The following is a 20,922-nucleotide window of genomic DNA, read 5'->3' as shown; positions in this document are numbered from 1 at the left end:
TTAGTGTCTGGCTCTTGCACACCTTTAATGATATTATAGCTATGTTACTAAGCAGCCTTTTTTTTATTTGGTTGGATGAAGTCAGGATTTCTAGTTTAATTGTGGCAGAGGGAAGGAGAGAGAGAGGAGCAACTGCTACTTAAGAAATCAGAGATGCAAGCCAACACCTTCAACTCCCATTTTGAGAATGAGAGGGAGGTTAATATAATTAATGGAAAACCAATTTTCAGATAGTATAACCATAATACACTCTTAAATTTACTGATGACAATGCCCTGTATTTGCTTCATCTTTCAAATAAATCTTGGGTGTAACCAACTGAAATAATACTACAGTAATTGCAACTCCAGGTGACAAAGTTGTGAATTATATATTGGCATGGATTATGTAGGAAAATAGACTGCAACATTCCATTCTTACAGTAGTATTTAAATGCACTCCTAATCACTGCTTTAATTTGGTCATCAATTCAGAGGCAAAACCAAACACAGAAATCTAAAAGAATCGAGATGCATGGCTGTGCAAGCTTTTTCTGTCTCAGTACTGTGAAAATGCAAATACATATTAGGGTCTTTTCCTGATTCTTTCTTTTTGACCTGCCTTTTTTTATATGAATTGAGCCTAAATCAGTATTTTTCAGCCTTGTCCTAATCTGGCTCAAACATTTGAGATCCAATTGCCCATTTGCAGCTGGATAAGATGGAAACAGAGCTAGTATTCTGCATGTTAGAAGCACATTGGCCTATATTTTCTTACTAGCTTTCTTAAATGACTGAAAGGGAAGTATGGCAGAGAGGAAATATTGCAGTTTCTATACATTAGAACTTATGAGACATACAGGAAACCACAAGATAATTACTTTGAGACATCGGCAGGAGGCATGCTTCACACCTTAAATATCTTCATGTAGATTATCAAATCCCATAATTATATATGGGATTTTAAATGTAAGGTCTTCTGTGGAGATGGACAGGTGATTTTTGTCCATTATCAGAAGCAAATAATTTTTCACTGTAAGAGGACAAATTGTGCAAGGTCAAAACTAAATTTAGTGTGTATATTGGCATGACATTTCTGAGCTGTAAGATCACATAAAATAGTACTAAAATCAAAAGATCATATGCCAAAAGCTAAGTTTTATTTAATAAACTGTGAACAGTTAACTGCATGCTTTAGCGTTTCTTTATCTGAGCATGTGTGATTTTTGTATTGGCTAAGGGACCAATATTCTTTTTAGGTTTTGGTAGCAGACAATATACTGTAGAGGGAAAATTCTTAAGAAATTCTGGTAGTTTGTTGGGGTAAGAGGAAGAATAGAGAACTCAAAGTTTAAAATTCATGTGGCACTTCTAAAAACATACACAAATTTGAGAAAGCCTGGAGAAGAATGATCTTGTATGCAGGACTAAGCCTTCACAAATAAATTCTGGGACATTGGAAACCTGTATAAAAAGTGTTACCTTTTATTTTGAATGCATTGTCAAACAGCAGAGTCTAAATTCTATGGTTTTTAATGAATCACTTAAAAAAAAGTCTATGTTTTTGTGTAGTTTGAAAGAGAGAATACAATGGAAATATAATTACTTATCCATTAATAGATAGTTGAACAGTCATTTAATAGTTATACAAAGGAAATAAATGGTGGAACTGGTTTTCTGCTACTTCCTACAACTTTTATTTACTGTTTTTTCTGTGGCATGAAAGAGACCTTGTTTTTATTGGAGGTTTCTCCACAAAGTAGGTGGTTTTGTAGAAATCCTTGTGAAATCACTAATATTCCTAATATTGAACAGGGCTTGCTTAAATGTTTGTGTGGTTCCTGGGCAGATGGGATGAAGTTGTTTAGTCCTGTCCAGTTTGAGGGGTTAGTGACAATGCAGAAGACTGCAGTACCAGGAAGCACGGTCTAAACTGAACTTTGTATTAGAGAGTTAACATCTCTGTAAATATGTTAACATAACTTATTCTGGGCATTACAGGGGTTTTTTTGGGCGGGGGGGTGTTGGTGCAAGGAGTGGTATACAGAAGTATTAATGACACAATTCTTGTGATCACTGTAACCTAGGCAAGTGAAAAGAGGTTTCAGAAGAAATCTGGTTCATTCTTGTGTTTCGACATTGGGCCTCTGGGATACTGAAAATACCTAAAAACATACAACTATTTACTAATTCAGCATGTCAAGACCAGAAATGATTCATCATAAATTGTTGAAATATTTGGTTGCCCCCCGTCATGGTTTAACCCCGGCTGGCAACTAAGCACCACGCAGCCACTCACTCACTCCCCTCACAGCGGGATGGGGTGGAGAATTGGAAGGGTAATGGTGAAAAAAGTCATGGGTTGAGATGAAGACAGTTTAATAAGGAAAACAAAAGCTGCGCGCACAAGCAAAGCAAAATAAGGAAGGCCTTGATGCTGTGTAAGCACTGTTCAGCAATAACTAAAACATCCCTGTGTTTTCAACACTGTTTTCATCAAAAATCCAAAACATAGCCCCATACTAGCTACTATGAAGAAAATTAACTCTTTCCCAGTCAAAACCAGTACACCCCCATATTTTAAATGTAAAGAAACCAATGTGATATGTCAAGAATTAATTCTAGAACAGTTTTGTGTTTTGGTGATGGATGCTTTTCCCTGTTTCATGGCTGTATATTTAAGAGGTATTGGATTGTACTAGAGACTTGGCTGGCAAAGTGGCCAAAAGAAGCTTATATAAGTGATGATTGACTGGAATTATTTTTGACCGTGTCTTCTAGGGGTAGATGTTTTGTTTCAGTGCAGTAACCCACTAGTAGCTTTTTTATGTTGGTAGTATAGATAGTCAGAAAAAAATTCCAAACAGGAAACTATTCTATACATTTGTGTTTTAATAGAATTTTAATGTAAAAGGAGTAATACATTAGTTTAGTTCTTGAGTTCCATGGTTAGAGTATATTGGCATTACTTTGATGGCAATTCTGCTAGGCACAACTAAGCTAGCTTTAAATATATTTAATGTGCAGAAATATTTGTGCGGCTGCATTAGAAGATACCTCAGTGAAAGATGCAGAATTCATCTGTCAGACTGGGTAAATGTTGGAGTGGCAGCCCATGCTAAACTCCAAGCTTCTGTATCTGCATTGGTACTGACTGATGTCGTGGTTTAACCCCAGCCAGCAACTAAGCACCACGCAGCCGCTCACTCACTCCCCCCCCATCCAGTGGGATGGGGTAGAAAATTGGGAAAAGAAGTAAAACTCGTGGGTTGAGATAAGAACGGTTTAATAGAACAGAAAAGAAGAAACTAATAATGCTAACACTAATAAAATGACAACAGTAATAATAAAAGGATTGGAATGTACAAATGATGCACAGTGCAATTGCTCACCACCCACCCACCGATCGACGCCCAGTTAGTCCCCGAGCGGCGATCCCCCCTGCCCACTCCCCCAGTTTATATACTAGATGTGACGTCACATGGTATGGAATATTCCTTTGGCCAGTTTGGGTCAGCTGCCCTGGCTGTGTCCCCTCCCAACTTCTTGTGCCCTTCCAGCTTTCTTGCTGGCTGGGCATCAGAAGCTGAAAAATCCTTGACTTTAGACTAAACATTACTTAGCAACAACTGAAAACATCAGTGTTATCAACATTCTTCTCATGCCTAACCCAAAAACATAGCACTGTACCAGCTACTAGGAAGACAATTAACTCTATCCCAGCTGAAACCAGGACACTGATCAACCTAACCTAGCCAGTGTAAAGCTAGAGGAGGATTGTCTGCATGTGTCTCCCTCTTTCCTTTTGACTGCAGTATAGAGTATTCTTGGTTACTTCACAGTTGGCAATGCAGATAAATAGTTTCAGTATACAGAACTCTCTTATTGTTTTAGCAGAACAGAACAATAAAGTTTTTAATTGCTTTATACTTTCAGGAAGATTCAATGACGATATGTTTCTTAGAGGCAGCAGTTAGAAGACCTGCTGTACCACCTGCCCTCTATTTAATATTTTTGAAAGGCTATGGGATACTGCGTTAGTTGATTGATGGCTTTTCATGGTGATAACCTGCACACACTGAACAGTTTACAGTACATGAAGAGTGAGTAACAAAAGATTTTGCAAAGCAAAAATGTTGAGGGTTTTTTTTTAAAAAGACAGATTATCGGTCACAACCTGCTAAGCATGAATTTAGGCTTAAAAATAGGTTTTGCAATACTTCTTGCAAAAATAAATTTAATGTTTGTGAAAACGCATTGTGTTGTAGGTCACATGTTCTGGTTACTAAATTTTTTTTTTATTCTTGCTATACAGTTTGTTGCAGATAGTCACAGATTGCTGGTTTCCATTACTTTAAATTTGGAAAGGAGGCTTCTGTCAGAAAAAATATTCAAAATTAGTGAATTAAATGGTTGATCGCAATTTTAAATGTAGCAGTTGCAGCTGGCATACTTGCAAAGGGATGAGTTTGTAAAATAACAAAGCACTTCATTGGCAAGGGGGGAAATGTGCATGAGGATAGAGTGAAGATGGACAACACTGAGAGATGATCTATCTTAACAGTAGCATGTGTCTAATTTAAACTACTCTTCTTATGCAGCTGTTTAAAATTCATCATTGAAACCAACTGAATGACATTTTAAATCATTGTACAACACAAATACGTCAGCTTATTTAATTTTTTATCTGTTGTGAACCTTTAGACAGTGCTGTACACAATCCTTTCTGTTGCAAAGGCAAGGTATTTAGGAAAATTAATGTGGTATAGGAAAAGTAAGGTATTTCTCAGTTGGGAAGCTGTCTGTCATCTGAAAAGCTGATTAAGTAACCCGATTTCATTAGTAGATTAGGAAACTTTACTGGCTACTTTTGAAAAATGCCTTCGTATGTAGTTATATCAATGGGATAGCAAAGGAAAGCAGCAGACTTTCCTTAACTTGATTGAAGGTTGATCTAGAGAAAGTCACTCATCAGATCTTGAAATAATCTCTGGAAGCCTTAAACTTTTTTTTTTTTTTCCTATCTACATACAATTAGATATAATATAGAGGAGTTTATTTGGTTTTCAATTGTGAATCCAAAAGTTCTATGTATTTTACTAGAAACTAAAATGTTTATAAGGGTGGGAGTCATCTTGCCTAACTTCTAAGTGTTTAAAAATCATCCTGATGCTCTTTTAATGGTCAATATAGAGAAACAGACCTTTCCAGAACACAGTCTGTATGACCTATTATGTGCCTATTTTTTAGGATGAGATAAGCCTTCCTTTAGGGATACCTGGTCTTTCTGTTAACTATAAAGCGAGTTTAAGTTGATTACTGTAAACTTAAGAGTCAAGTTAGATGCTGTGGTTAGGCCATCCTAATGTATGTATATGAGTACTTCTCTGCATATAGATGAAATACAGCAATGCATATGTTAAATGTGTGCTGCTTAATGAAGTGCAATATTGCATAATCACATGGTTTCTTGACAGATTAACTGATGACAGTTCAAATGTTTTTATCAAATAGATACCCTAAAATAGATTTTCACATAATCTACATCTTAAAATACTTCCAATATTTTAAAAAGTACAAATATAAATTATGTTATTGTGTAGTAGAAAAAAAATGGGTACAATTTACACTTAAAATCTTTTTTGTGTCTTCCTTTTTTGTTCTTTAAAGCAGGTAATGTCTGGAATGATCTCCAAGTACTTTATTTAAATATAAACTTGATATCACTTGCCATTTGAAGAAAAAATCAATTATAATGGGCTGCAGCTCATAGTAGTAAGAACTGACAGTGTATTATAAAAAAATTATCTTAATCTACTGTATAATTTTGGAACTAAGTATGTTTAGAAATGCACTAAAAAGGAAAATATTCAATAAACATTTTTAAAATGGCTTGATAACAGAGCAGGTAACCTCTTACATGTTCATATTTATGGCATTGAGCAAAGGACTTAAGATATAATACCGAACTATATAGTCTCTCTTTTTTATCAAAATGAGAATGGGTTAGATTTTGCTTTCCTAGATGTGCTGTTAGTTGATTACCTTTGATCACCTTTGATCGTTGAGAAAACTTGAACACATACACGCAAAAGTAGAGAAACACAAGTTTCATCTTTTCATATGTATTTTGCTTAGTAAATAGTCACATAATAATCTAAGCAACAATCCTATGCCACTGGTCACTATTTCTTATAAGGCAGGTCTATGCTTCCTGTGAGGAGAAGTTTTCATATTTAAGAAATTTTATCCCATTATTGATAGAAGTGCTTCTTGGGGCATCCCATTCCCTGCTGTTTGTATGTATACCCTGTGTTTCCTGCCCTCCCTCACCAAAACCAGCACAAAGTTACTTTATCTGATGTTTGAATATTTCTAAGTGACAGAGAGAATCTTTTGGTGTCTTTAAAGCAAGAAATCTATCTTGTCTTTTCTGACATTTATTTTTATATATAAAAATTCTTACAACTTCTCTGCTCTTATGCAAAGAGTTAAGTTTTTGCTGCTTCCACTAATCATGATATCCTGAAAACTAAGAAAAGGAAATCTAATTGAAAGGATACAGATTTTGTAAAACTACCTGGAAGCTTTTGTAAGACTCCTTGGGAAAGCTCAGCAGACATTTGAGAGAACAGCTTTTGCATTAAATGCTTATTGTATGGGGGTTTTTGTTTGTTTCTAAACTAAAGGGCAACAAATCTCTCTGTTCTCACCTCATGTCTTCTAAAATGTCTTGCCTTTAATCAAGGAGGGAAGAAAAAAAATCAATGTCTATGTTTTTCTTCAGAAAAAAAGAGAGACTTATGGGAGGAGGAACACCTTTTCTACCTTTTTCTCCCCTTTTCTCCCCAAAGGAACAAAAAGCCATGTATGTTATATACACAGTATACATATATATGTACTATATATACGTATTTGTGTGTATGGATGTATGCATGTGTACAATCATGCATTCACATATAGTTAAGTCAAGACTGAGGAAGTTTTTTAACCGAGATTATTTCAGCAACAAACGTGCAGTGACTTGAATGGTGCTATATTTTTGCCTTTGAACTCTTGATTTTTTTTAGTGAAGAACCTTGAATACACCCACTTGGGGCTGTGCATTCTGACAGAACATGTATAACGTCACTGTGGTTAAAAATGTATTTATTCACTTCCCTGCATTTGTTGTTATGTAGTTTGATGGAATATTTTTTTCATCTAGCTTGTTATTTTATGTTGAAGATACAGTTGTCTTATTTTTGGTTTGATATAACTTCTGTAAATTCTCTACAAGTATGTAAAATTTACATTTAAACTTTGGTTTAATTTTTCTCAGGTTGATAGTGAATACCATTGCATTTGGCTATCAGTAAGCCTAAATGAAACCAAAATTATATTCCAGAATAGTGTATTCCTATCTGCGCATTATGTGATTGTGTGCCTGTGCTTATTAAACTCCCACAAAACTGTAAAGCATAATTAACCTCAAATTAGCCAAATACATATTATTTTTTAAAGCATTTGCGCATCTTAGAACAGTCTTAGTGTAGATGACCAAAATACAGCTTTATAATTCATAAATATAGTTATTTTTTTACAAACTTGATTTTCCTTGACATTTTTCTTGTATAGTAAGATACTGTTTTCGTTGACCACCCATTATTTCATAGTAGAGGATGGAGGTGAAAGATCAGTCTGTGTTACCTTTGGCTTCTTCTTCTTTGTGAAAGCAATGGTAATCCTGATCGTGACAGAAAGCTATCTAGAGTTTGGACTCGAATCAGGTAACTCCTTTCTTCAGGGTTTGAAACAGCTCTAATGATTACATTACTTGAAAAATGAATTTTAAGCATTTTAGGTAATTTTGAGAATATCTGTATTTAAATGAACTCTATATGTAATACACTTTTAGGAAATCTTGCTTTGGAATGTTGATTCTGAGGGCTATCCTGTATATTTTCCTTGTTTTGTTTTAAATGGTGTAGTCTTTACCTGGGTTGTTTGCTTTGTTAATTATATTTACTTTCCAGTTTTATTTTTAACCCATTTTGCCTTGCATAGTAATGTGAAGCTCCTTGTCGTGGTTTAACCCCAGCCAGCAACTAAGTACCATGCAGCCACTCTATCACTCCCCCTCCTCAACTGGACAGGGGAGAGAAAATATAACAAAAGGCTCATGGGTCGAGATAAGGACAGGGAGAGATCACTCAACCAATTACCGTCACGGGCAAAACAGACTCAACTCGGGGAAAATTAATTTATTGCAAATCAAACCAGAGTAGGTTAATGAGAAATAAAACCAAATCACTCCTGAATTCTCTACCTACCCCCACCCAGCAGCGCAGGGGGACGGGGAATGAGGGTTACGGTCAGTTCATCACACCTTGTGTCTGCCGCTCCTTCCTCTTCAGGGGCAGGACTCCTCACACTCTTACCCTGCTCCAGCATGGGGTCCCTCCCATGAGAGACAGTTCTCCATTAACTTCTCCAACGTGGGTCCTTCCCACAGGCTGCAGTTCTTCATAAACTGCCCCAGCATGGGTCCCTTCCATGGGGTGCAGTCCTTCAGGAACAGACTGCTCCAGCGCGGGTCCCCTGCAGGGTCACAGATCCTGCCAGCAAACCTGCTCCAGTGTGGGCTCCTCTCCATGGGGTCACAGGTCCTGCCAGGAGCCTGCTCCAGCGCGGGCTTCCCATGGGGTCACAGCCTCCTTTGGGCATCCACCTGCTCCGGCATGGGGTCCTCCACAGGCTGCAGGTGGATATCTGCTCCACCATGCACCTCCATGGGCTGCAGGGGGACAGCCTGCCTCACCATGGTCTTCACCATGGGCTGCAGGGGAATCTCTGTTCAAGAGCCTGGAGCACCTCCTCCCCCTCCTTCTTCACTGGCCTTGGTGTCTGCAGGGTTGTTTCTCTTGTTCTCACTCCTCTCTCCGGCTGCAGTTTCTTGTGCAGCAACTTGTTATTACAGAGGCACTACCACTGTTGCTGATTGGCTCAGCTTTGGCCAGCGGCGGGTCCGTCTTGGGGCCGGCTGGCATTGGCTCTATTGGACATAGGGGAAGCTTCTAGCAACTTCTCACAGAAGCCACCCCTGTAGCCCCCCCGCTACCAAAACCTTGCCACGCAAACCCAATACACTCCTCTACTGGAAAAAAGTTACTTACCTTCTTAAAAATGAATGTTTTATTTATGTTCATGAAATGTACAAATATCAGAGATGTTTTCAAAGACTGTTTGTGTTAATAACTGAGTTTTATTGCATTGTAGCATACTAATTATAATGCACATGACAGAGCTATGCTAGAAATAATTTTTCAGTAATAATAATGCTAGACAGAATTTGTTTGAAATATTTCCTGTTACCTAGCATTTTCTTTCAAAAAAACCCAGATTTTATATTCGTACTGTGATAAAATACGTATAATTTATGTCTTTGCAGGATTCTCAAATTTTTCAGAAAGTGCTATGCAGTTTCTTGAAAAGCAGGGTTTGGAATCCCGGTAAGTTTCTGGAAATACGTTGGTCTTCATTATGTTGCATTTATAACTGAACCACTTAGATTTTCTTAGCAAGCCTTTGTCTTGCATGCTTTGCTCTTATACACACTTGTAATCTCTGTATTAACGTGAAGAGGTGGATTAATGAAAATAATCCATCGATATTTATAAAGTAACTTAAGTTGCATTTCTGTATTCCCTTTTTATTCCAAAATTATTCCAGTCCATAAAATACAGTTAAAACTTTAAAAGTCTTTCTTATGTTAATTCTTAAACAGTCCCTTCAGCTTTGAAAAGATTGCTTAAAACAGGAGATAAGTATTTTTGCAGTTCCTGTGGTATGCAGGAGGATGAGATTTCAAAAGCTACAGATGGAGCCTGCAATAAAGTTGGAATTAGGAGTAAATTTTGGCTTTCAGTCATGTTTTCAGGCCATAATAGTATTTTCCTCTTAGGCAAATACATCTGCTTGCTACAGTACATCCAAGTTTTGTATAGACTGACAAAGGAATGTTCCATAGCTTATGATGTTACTTATTTATACAATCACTGTCAGAGACAGCCTCTGTATATTGTAAACAGAATTCTGTTACAGTCATTGCCTTAAACACATGATCTAAAATGCTTGTATGGGGTATATCATCACTGTGGGAATACAAATTTGAATTTCTTGTTTGGAAATTCTCAAGTATGATTTAAGAATTATAGATTTGCTCACATTACGGCTGCTGCATTTGCTTCAGGCTCTGTGCTTTGGAATAGGGAGGAAGCTGGGCTGCCCCCGTCTCCATGGGTTAGTCCCACCCTGAGCCTAGCTCTTAGATATGTATTTTCCTAATTGGGAAACTGGGCATACTTCAGACAGTGTATGTTTATAATCATAAATTGAGGCCTATTGGTTTTTGCATAGGCATCCATACACTGATTGTATGGGTGCCTACAAGGCCTTGTATCACAGATCCTGATTTAGGAGTTTTAGAATCACTTAAAGAATCACTGTCAAAGGTATTAACAAAAGTGATTTTAACATGAATTTGTAAACGTGTGACTTAACAGAGTTTGATGGCAAGGTTCACTCTATTACTTACTACATGGAAGAAACATAGAAAGGAAAATTGAGTTAGAATCGATTTAGAATGATTTACAGAGACTGGAGATGCAAAAAGGTAAGGGAGACTCCCACTGAGTCACGAGGTTCAGAATGGACTCCCTTGCTTTCTAAACTCCTTCTCAGAGAGGAGTTTAGGTGCAGCTGGATCCAGACTTAGTCCCAGACTTGGTCAACAGTTTATGGCTAATTATATGTGCACAATCAATCCTTTATATCACTTAGTATTTCAAAGTTTAGCATGCTGTTAATCGCTTACCTTCCGTCCAGGTGTCAAGTGTTAGTTTGCTCTGAGGTTTGAACCCTAGGTTTCCCAAAACAGAGCCTCAGGCATCAAATCTTATAAAAATAAATAATTTAAGAGTGGTATGGTATCAGGATTGGCTCGAGCTGGGTGCCTCCAGGGAGGGAGTGACAGAAGGACCCGAACAAAGAAATCCCTGAGCAATTATACCCTTACAGACTATTCACCCACCCCTCATGCATTCTTCACACTCTCTTCACAAGCCTTCCACGCGGCCTTTGGTCCAATAGTGATTCTGGGTTGAGTTCTTCTGACCCCTTATTGGATTCCTTCACTGTCTCCAGACAGGCCTTTCATTATCTTGTTGAGTTGCAGGTGCTGTTGACAGTTGTAGTCTTGAAGCCTCCTTATCTCCTAGTTTTCACTGGCTCTGGAAGCCTTGTTTTGCTTGAGTAGGTACAAGTTCAGCAAATCTAGGTGAAAGTTTACAGCTTACGGCCTAAGGCTTCAGCAAATCTAGCTACTCATGCTAAGTAAGTAAATATCATGGTTTAAGCCCAGCCAGCAATAAAGCACCACGAGGCCGCTCGCTCACTCCTCCCCCTCAGTGGGATGGGGAGGAGAAAATATAACAAAAGGCTCATGGGTCAACACAAGGACAGGGAGGGATCACTCACGAATTATAGTCACAGGCAAAACACAGACTCGACTTGGGGGAAAAAAACCAAAATCAATTTAATTTGTTACTAATCAAATCAAAACAGGATAATGAGAAGTAAAACCAAATCTTAAAACACCTTCCCCCCACCCCTCCCTCCTTCCTGGGCTCAACTCCACCTCTGATTTTCTCTACCTCCTCCCCCACAGCAGCACAGGGGGACGGGGAATGGGGGTTGTGGTCAGTTCATCACATGTTGTCCCTGCACCTCCTTCCTCCTCAGGAGGAGGACTCCTCACACTCTTCCCCTGCTCCAACATGAGTCCTTCTGTGGTGGGTTGACCCTGGCTGGGTGCCAGGTGCCCACCAAAGCTGCTCTATCACTCCCCCTTGTCAGCTGGACAGGGGGGAGAAAATATAACAAAAGGCTCGTGGGTCAAGATAAGGACAGTTTAATAAAGTGAAAGCAAAGGTCACGCGCTGTCCTGGTTTCAGTTGGGTTAGAGTTAATTGTCTTCCTAGTAGCTGGTACAGTGCTATGTTTTAGATTCAGTATGAGAAGAATGTTGATAACACTGATGTTTTCAGTTGGTGCTAAGTAGTGTGCAGACTAAAGTAAAGGATTTTTCAGCTTCTCATGCCCAGCCAGCAAGAAAGCTGGAGGGGCACAGGACACAGCCAGGGCAGCTGACCCAAAGTGGCCAACAGGGTATTCCATACCATGTGACACCACGTCTAGTGTATAAACTGGGGGGAGTGGGGGTGGGGGATCGCCGCTCGGGGGCTAGCTGGGTGTTGATCAGTGGGTGGTGAGCAATTGCACTGCACATCATTTGTACATTCCAATCCTTTTATTATTACTGTTGTCATTTTATTAGTGTTATCATTATCATTGTTAGTTTCTTCTTTTCTGTTCTATTAAACCATTCTTATCTCAACCCACGAGTTTTACTTCTTTTCTCGATTTTCTCCCCCATCCCACTGGGTGGGGGGGAAGTGAGTGAGTGGCTGCGTGGTGCTTAGTTGCTGGCTGGGGTTAAACCCTAACATGTGCGAAAGCAAAGAAAAAACAAATGATGTTATTCTCTACTTCCCATCAACAGGCACTGTCTAGCCACTTCCTGGGAAGCAGGGCTTCAGTACGCATAGTGGTTGGTCCGGAAGACAAAAATGCCCCCCTTCCATCTCCCTTTACTTAGTTTTTATATCTGACCTGACGTCGTAAGGTATGGAATATCAGTTTGGTTAGTTTAGGTCAGCTGTCCTGGTTATGTCCCCTCCCAAGATCTTGCCCAGTGCCAGCCTGCCGTTGAGGGGGGGCAGAAATGTTGGAGAGACAGCCTTGATGCTGTGCCAGCACTGCTCAGCAGTAGCCAAAACACTGGTGTGTTATCAACACCTTTCTAGCTACTGATGCAGAGCACAACACTACAAGGGCTGCTGTGGGGACAATTAACTCCATCTCAGCCAGACCCAATACACCTTCCCATGGGTTGCAGTTCTTCATGAACTAATCCAGCATGGGTCCCTTCCACAGAGTGCAGTCCTTTGGGCACAGACTGCTCCAGCACGGGCTTTTCCGTGGAGTCACGGCCTTCTTTGGGGGCATCCACCTGCTCCAGCGTGGGCTCCTCCACAGGCTGTGTGTGGATATCTGTTCCACTGTTAACCTCCATGGGGACAGCCTGCTGTCTCACCACGGGCTGCAGGGGAATCACCTCCTCCAGCACACCTCTTCCCCCTCCTTCTTCACTGACCTTGGCGTCTTCATAGGTGTTTCTCTCACATTCCACTCCCCTCCTCCACTGCAGGTTTCCCTTTTTAAATGCATTATCCCAGAGGCACTATCACCATTGCTGATAGGCTCGACCTTGGCCAGAGGCAGGTCCAACATGGAGCCAGGGAAGCTTCTAGCAGCTTCTCACAGGAGCCACCCCTTCAGCCCCCTCCCCTGCTACCAAAACCCCACCACACAAACCCAATACAGTAAAGCTAAGCAAACAGCATGCTAAATCACACAATATTATAACTCGAAGTGATTCATTCTATTTAAAACTTACTTATTTAAGCTAAACGACTAATATCTCTTAACAATGAGAGGTATCCCTGCTCAAGGGGATAGTTGCCTTGTGTGCAGTCCAGTTACTGTCCAGGGAGAACTCAAATTGGGCTCATCCAACTATATGTTGCTGGTAGAAGATCTCGTTACTTCAAGGAGCAACCTTGAGAGGTGTTCCTGCTCGAGGGGAGATCACCGCCATGCAGCCATGCTGCCTAGCAGGGAGAGCTCAAGGAAGGCTCACTTAGGCTGTCATATTTATGGGATAAAGTGGTTGGCTCGCAGTCAAATTGCATACAATGGGAGAGGTATGCATGAGACTCCTTGTACCCAGAACTAACTTTGTTCTCACTGTGTTGCTCCACTCCTTTGTGGGTTTCCTAGAGGAGTTCTTGGCCTGGCTACAGCTCAGACCTTTGCCTCCTTTGGAGCCTGTACCAAACTACTGCTGGTTTGGTTAAGGTGAGGTTGAGTGTATCTGTCACACTTCAAAAAAACATTTTGCACTTATGGAAGATAGAAACATGATTTTTGTAATAACAGTGCATGCTGAAATGTGTATACCTGGTAATGTGTATACTTCAGCAGTGAACAACATGAGGGCAAGTGGTATTTTAATAAAAAGCCACAATTCGACACTTCAAGGGACTAAAACTCTCTGTGGATCAAATGAGTGTGGCAAAAACTGTGGTTTTTTAATTTTGTTTTTCTTTTCCACGCTAAAGTTGAAATACCTCTTTCTCATTGTTTTTTAAATAAATGTTTTGTATTTTTGTAGTTGACCTTTTTCATTGGGCTAAAAAATAATTTCATGTTAGACTTATTCTGAAATTTCCCCTCCCACACACCAACATTCTTATGGTTTAATGCCTAAACTGAGATATTATTCACACAAGTCTCTAGTTATGAACATCTGACCTAGACAATTCAGTACTGCTTTCTGCTGTGTGGTTTGAGTTGTAGGAAAAATGTTAAGATTAACATATTCGTGTTATATCTTTCAGTACCCAACACAACATGCTACAAGTGTGCATCTTCTTCCTCCTCTCCCCACTATAAACCAATTTCACTATTAAAGTAAATATCTCTGGGTATTGTTAAGACCCTTCATGGATTTTTTTTGTACATGGGATGGATATTAAAAACCACAAAGTCTATAATACCTTAGCCAACCTTGCATGAGATAACTGAATTTTTTTTCTACAAAGTTTTTTTTTACTTTTGATTACATAATAGGAATGTAGAAAATATATTTTTTCTTGTGCCATTTTAACCACTTTGTTGTTGTTGTTGCACTTGGTGAATAACAGAAATGACAAGGGAAAAATAAAGAACAATTTCACACGTGAGATTGAAGGAGCTGATTACCATCATTTTAATGATGTGCCTTTTATATGTTTGCAGTGGTTAAGAAAGACAATAGTTTGGAGCATGAGCACTTTAGAGGGAATGAAAATTACTGAAGAGCTTTAAATTTTGTTTAGTGCTTCAAATTGTTTGTGACTCAAGCAGCATTGTAGTGAGTTTTGTAGGGCTTTTAGTACAGTCATATGCACAGCCTATAAATATTCTTGTCATCTTCCCTAGGGGTTTTTTTTTTCCCTTCTATGTGTTTGGTGCTCTTGCTCATAAGACACTCTTAATATCAACATTTCTATTCAGTACATGCACACTGCACATGGCCTCAGTCTGGCCCAGGTGAAATGGAGGGGGATCATTGCAGTGCTATCATAATAAAAGTAACCTGAAACTGGTGTTGGCATTATCCACATTAAAGGCAATCACCCCCTTGCTGTGAAAAAAAGAGGATGCATTTTCACTCTCACATGTTTAAAGACTAAACAGTTTGAGAAACTGAGATCAAAAAAAGCTTGTTATTTAAAAAAAAAAAAAAATCCTAGGAAAATTATTAAAAATAAGCCTCTGCTAAGTTGTCTCTGTCTTAATAAGACTTATGGACATGAAATTACTTTTTCCAACAATGGTCAGAATCTTATTCAAAGTGGTCTTAGGTGTTCTAAAGAAACTGTCTCCTTATAGGATGATATGATTTGGTTATTCTGAGTGTAAATCACAGTTATTGTGCATTCTTGCCCCTTTTTTTTTCTCTCCTCATTTTGCAAATCAACATGAGAATAGTTCGATTTGCTTAGAAATCTCAAATGTTCATCCCAGTAAGGAAGTGTGATGGGTTAACCCTGGCTGAACACCAGGTGCCCACCAAAGCCGTTCTATCACTCCCCCATCCTCAGCTGGATAGGGGAGAGAAAATATAACAAAAGGCTCGCGGGTCGAGATAAGGACAGGAGAGATCATTCACTATTACCGTCACGGGCAAAACAGACTCAATTTGCAAAATTAACTCAATTTATTACAAATCAACCAGAGCAAGGTAATGAGAAATAAAACCAAATCTCAGAACACCTTCCCACCACCCCTCCGTTCTTCCCGGGCACAACTACCCTCCCGGATTTCACCACCAAGCCCCCCCAGCGGCACAGGGGGACAGGGATGGGGTTTATGGTCATCACACGTTATTTTCTGCCGCTTCACCTCCTCAGGACGAGGGCTGATCACACTCTTCCCCTGCTCCAGCGTGGGGTCCCACCCACGGGAGACAGTCCTCCACGAACTCCTCCAACGTGGGCCATTCCCACGGGCTGCAGTTCTTCACGAACTGCTCCAGCATGGGTCCATTCCACGGTGTGCAGTCCTTCAGGAGCACACTGCTCCAGCGCGGGTCCCCCACGGGGTCACAAGTCCTGCCAGAAAGCCTGCTCCGTGGGCTCCTCTCTCCACAGATCCGCAGGTCCTGCCAGGAACCTGCTCCAGCGCGGGGTTCCCACGGGGTCACAGCCTCCTTCGGGAACCCACCTGCTCCGGCGTGGGGTCCTCCACGGGCTACAGGTGGATATCTGCTCCACCGTGGACCTCCCTGGACTGCAGGGGGACAGCCTGCCTCACCAGGGTCTTCACCACGGGCTGCAGGGGAATCTTCGCTCCGGCGCCTGGAGCATCTCCTCCCCCTCCTTCTTCACTGACCTTGGTGTCCGCAGTCTTGTTTCTCTTACATGTTCTCACTCCTCACTCCGGCGGCAGTTTCTCTCCGTCCCAACTTTTTTTCCTTCTTAAAAATGTTATCACAGAGGCGTTACCACTATCACTGATTGGCTCGGCCTTGGCCGGCGGCGGGTCCGTCTTAGAGCCAGCTAGTATGGGCTCGCTCTCTCTCGAACACAGGGGAAGCTTCCAGCAGCTTCTTACAGAAGCCACCCCTGTAACCCCCCCCCCCCGCTACCAAAACCTTGCCAAACAAAACCAATACAGGAAGGAAGGCTTGAAAGTTGTGGTTTTATAATGCAAAGGTTTTGCCTTAAAATAACAAGGGAACATTCATAGAAACATAGAATCGTTTAGGTTGGAAAAGACCTTCAAGATCATCGAGTCCAACCATCATCCATGCCCACTAAACCATGTTCTGGAGTACCTTGTCTACGCACTTTTTGAATACCTCCAGGGATGGTGACTCAACCACTTCCCTGGGCAGCCTATTCCAATGTCTGACAACCCTCTCAGCAAAGAAATTTTTCCTAATATCCAACCTAAACCCCCCTTGCCACAACTTGAGGCCATTTCCTCTCATCCTATCACTAGTTACTTGATAGAAGAGACCAGCACCCACCTCACTACAACCCCCCTTCAGGTAGTTGTAGAGAGCAATAAGGTCTCCCCTCAGCCTCCTTTTCTTCAGGCTAAACAGCCCCAGCTCCCTCAGCCGCTCCTCATAAGACTTATGCTCCAGGCCCCTCACCACCTTCTCTGGACACGCTCCAGCACCTCAATGTCTTTCCTGTAGTGAGGGGCCCAAAACTGAACACAGTACTCGAGGTGCGGCCACACCAGTGCCGAGTATGGGGGAACAATCACCTCCCTGCTCCTGCTGGCCACACTGTCGTTGGCCGCCTTGGCCACCTGGGCACACCCAGGTCTTTCTCTGCCAGGCAGCTTTCCAGCCACTCTTCCCCAAGCCTGTAGTGCTCCATGGGGTTGCTGTGACCAAAGTGCAGGACCCAGCACTTGGCCTTGTTGAACTTCATACAATTGGCCTCAGCCCATCGATCCAGCCTGTCCAGATCTCTCTGTAGAGCCTCCCTACCCTCAAGCAGATCAACCCTGCCTCCCAACTTGGTGTTGTCTGCAAACTTGCTGAGGGTGCACTCAAGCCCCTCGTCCAAATCATTGATAAAGGTATTAAACAGAACCGGGCCCAACACCAAACCCTGGGGAACACCACTAGTGACCCGCCACCAACTGGATTTCACCCCATTCACCACAACCCTCTGATCTCGTCCATCCAGCCAGTTTTTCACCCAGCGAAGAGCACACTTGTCCAAGCCATGAGATGTCAGCTTCTCAAGGAGTATGCCATGAGAGACAGTGTCAAAGGCCTTGCTGAAGTCAAGGAAGAGAACATCCACAGCCTTTCCCTCATCCACTAGGCGGGTCACCTTGTCATAGAAGGAGATCAGGTTGGTCAAGCAGGACCTGCCTTTCGTAAACTCATGCTGACTGGGCCTGATCCCCTGCTTGTCCTGGATTTGCCATGCGAGTACTCTCAAGACAAACCATTCCATAATCTTCCCCAGCACTGAGGTCAGGCTGACAGGCCCGTAGTTCCCTGGATCCTCCCTCCAACCCTTCTTGTAAATGGGAGTCACATTGGCAAGCTTCCAGTCCTCTGGGACCTCCCCCATTGACCAGGATTGCTGATAGATGATGGAAAGTGGCTTGGCAAGCACCTCCGCCAGCTTCCTCAGTACTCTTGGATGGATCCCATCTGGTCCCATAGACCATCTGAACACTCTGTGAGTGTTCAGATGGCATAGTAGGTCACTAACTATTTCCTCCTGGATTAAGGGGGGTATATTCTGCTCTTCATCCTTGCCTTCCAGCTCAGGAGGCAGAGTACCCTGAGGATAACTGGTCTCCCTATTAAAGACTGAGGCAAAGAAGGCATTAAGTACCTCAGCCTTTTCCTCATCTCTGGTGGCAACGCTCCCTTCTATATCCATTAAAGGATAGATATTGTCCTTGGCTTTCTTTTTACTGTTAACATATTTGCAAAAACATTTTTTGTTGTCTCTTATGACAGTGGCCAGATTTAGTTCTAGCTGAGCTTTTGCCTTTTCTAATTTCCTCTCTGTATGACCTAACAAGATCCCTGTACTCCTCCCAAGTTGCCCACCCTTTCTTCCAAAGATGATAAACTCTCCTTTTTTTCTTGACTCCTAGAAAAAGATACCTGTTCAGCCAGGCCGATCGTTTTCCTCGGTTCGACTTGCAGCACATGGGAATAGCCTGGTCCTGAGCCGTTAAGATTTCCTTCTTGAAGAATGTCCAGCCATCCTGGACCCCTTTGCCCTTCAGGACTGTCTCCCAAGGGACTCTCTCAACCTTTGCCCTCTGGAAGTCCATAGTGGTGGTTTTGCTGACCCCCTTCCTTGCCTCACCAAGAATCGAGAATTCTATCATTTCATGGTCGCTAAGCCCAAGACGGCCTCAGACCACCACATCTCCCACCAGTCCTTCCCTGTTTGTAAACAGTAGATCTAGCAAGGCTCCTCCCCTGGTTGGCTCACCTACCAGCTGTGTCAGGAAGTTATCTTCCACACACTCCAGGAACCTCCTAGACTGCTTACTCTCTGCCGTGTTGTATTTCCAGCAGACTTCTGGAAAGTTGAAGTCCCCCACGAGAACAAGGGCACACAATTCTGAGACTACTGTCAGCTGCTTATAGAATGTTTCATCCGTCTCTTCAACCTGGTCGGGTGGTCTATAACAGACTCCCAGCACAATATCTGCCTTGTTGGCCTTCCTTCTCATCCTTACCCATAAGCACTCCACCTTGTCATCACAATCGTGGAGCTCTGTACAGTCAAAACACTCCCTAACATAGAGAGCCACCCTACCACCTCTTCTACCTTGCCTATCCCTTCTGAAGAGCTTATAGCCATCCATTTCAGCACTCCAGTCATGGGAGTCATCCCACCATGTTTCTGTGATGGCAACTAAGTCATAGCTATCCTGCTGCATGATGGTTTCCAGCTCCTCCTGTTTATTGCCCATGCTGCATGCATTGGCATAGATGCATTTGAGCTGGCCTATCAAATCCACCCCTAACACTGGCGTGCTGCTCCCAGGCCCATCTCTGGTGAGCCTAGTTTTATCCCTTACCCTCTTCAAATCTAGTTTAAAGCCCTCTCTATGAGCCCTGCCATCTCACGAGCAAGGATTCTTTTATCCCTTTGAGATAGCTGGATAACATCTGCCGCTAGCAAGCTCGGTGCCGTGTAAACCTCCCCATGATCAAAAAACCCAAAATGCCACCGATAGCACCAGCCTCTGAGCCACGTATTAACCAGGTGTGTTTTCCTGTTCCTTTCAGTGTATTTCCCTGCCACTGAAGGGACTGAGGAAAACACTACCTGTGCTCCCGATCGTTCCGCTAATTGCCCCAGTGCCCTGAAGTCCCTTTTGATTGCTTTTGGATTTCTCCCTGCAATCTCATCACTGCTAACCTGCACAACCAATAGTGGGTAATAATCAGAGGGCCAAACCAGACCAGGGAGTTTCCTAGTAATGTGTTTTATCCAGGCCCCAGGGAGGCAGCAGACTTCCCTGTGGGATGGGTCAGGTCTGCATATTGGGCCCTCTGTCCCCGTCAGAAGGGAGTCGCCTACAACAATTACCCTCCTTCTTTTTTCAGAGGCTGTGAGAATGCGTGGGGCTGCCTGACTGAGCCTAGGCACCTCCCTAGATAGGCCTTCATCTACACCCTGATCTTCATTGACCTGGTCCTCAAGTTCCAGAGCCCCACACCTGTTGTGTAGGGGCAACTGGGAAGGTGAGGGAGACTGGGAGGGGATTTGCCTACCTCCTCGAGCAGGAACCTGTATCCATTGCCCTCCATCTCTTAGGTCCCCTCCTGCCTGGTGGCAAGAGGGCAGGGGAACCTCCGCTTCTTGTAGAGCCTCCATCTGCTGCCTCTGCCTCAGTGATGGTAGGGTGTGGGCCCACCAATCTATCTCCTTCTTACACTCCCTAATACTCCACAACCTTTCCACTTCCTCCTTCAGCTCTGCCACCAGGCTGAGCAGATCATCCACCTGGTCACACTTCACACAAGAGGCGTCCCCGCTGCCCTCCTTTATCAGTGATAGACTCAGGCACTCCCTGCAGCCAGAGACCTGGACAGCTGCACGTTTACATGGGAGCTCTGTCTGCATCACCACATTTTTCCTAGCAATGGCTTTCACCCGAGTGGCAGCCATATCGGGGTCTCCTTCTGAGGCTGATGCCCACCGCTTCAGTAGCCTTCTCGAGCTGG

The 20,922-nt window shown here is 42.3% G+C and overlaps 2 protein-coding genes across 3 annotated transcripts in view; one reads left to right on the top strand and one right to left on the bottom strand.

Moving 5' to 3' along the window:
* LOC126035550 (transmembrane protein 161B-like) overlaps positions 1 to 9,473 on the top strand; it is a 28,913-nt gene extending 19,440 nt beyond the window's left edge. The window contains exons 6-7 of the mRNA XM_049794191.1: positions 7,596 to 7,747; positions 9,409 to 9,473. Of these exons, the coding sequence (XP_049650148.1) occupies positions 7,596 to 7,747; positions 9,409 to 9,473 (217 nt within the window). The remainder of the gene's footprint in view (positions 1 to 7,595; positions 7,748 to 9,408) is intronic.
* LOC126035307 (uncharacterized) overlaps positions 1 to 20,922 on the bottom strand; it is a 126,720-nt gene that overhangs the window by 71,093 nt on the left and 34,705 nt on the right. The gene's annotated exons all lie outside the window — the stretch shown is intronic.

This window comes from Accipiter gentilis, chromosome W (assembly GCF_929443795.1).
Source record: "Accipiter gentilis chromosome W, bAccGen1.1, whole genome shotgun sequence".
In the NCBI taxonomy this organism is placed as follows: domain Eukaryota; kingdom Metazoa; phylum Chordata; class Aves; order Accipitriformes; family Accipitridae; genus Astur; species Astur gentilis.
The sequence above is the reverse complement of the archived record's forward strand: the minus strand, read 5'-3'. Positions and strand labels throughout refer to the sequence as shown.